At 47.1% G+C, this 259-nt stretch overlaps 1 protein-coding gene across 1 annotated transcript in view; it reads left to right on the forward strand.

The window, feature by feature from the left end:
• txk (TXK tyrosine kinase) overlaps positions 1-259 on the forward strand; it is a 10,908-nt gene that overhangs the window by 2,281 nt on the left and 8,368 nt on the right. Inside the window, exon 6 of the mRNA XM_016563945.1 lies at positions 29-200. Coding sequence (XP_016419431.1) covers positions 29-200 — 172 coding nt within the window. The remainder of the gene's footprint in view (positions 1-28; positions 201-259) is intronic.

Raw genomic sequence — 259 nt, forward strand, 5'->3', positions numbered from 1 at the left:
GTGTGTGTGTGTGTGTGTGTGCGCGCAGATAAATGGGAGATCAACCCGTCGGAGCTGACCTTCGTGAAGGAGCTGGGCAGTGGTCAGTTTGGAGTGGTGCGACTGGGCAAATGGAGAGCGCAGCATAAAGTGGCCATTAAAACCATCAATGAAGGGGCCATGAGTGAAGATGATTTCATAGAGGAAGCCAAGATCATGACGTAAGACACACACACACACACACACACACACTGCACATGTATATTTTTTTTTTTTTTTA

The sequence above is a fragment of the Sinocyclocheilus rhinocerous genome, unplaced genomic scaffold, assembly GCF_001515625.1.
Source record: "Sinocyclocheilus rhinocerous isolate Xijiao unplaced genomic scaffold, SAMN03320098_v1.1 scaffold3366, whole genome shotgun sequence".
Classification (NCBI taxonomy): Eukaryota; Metazoa; Chordata; class Actinopteri; order Cypriniformes; family Cyprinidae; genus Sinocyclocheilus; species Sinocyclocheilus rhinocerous.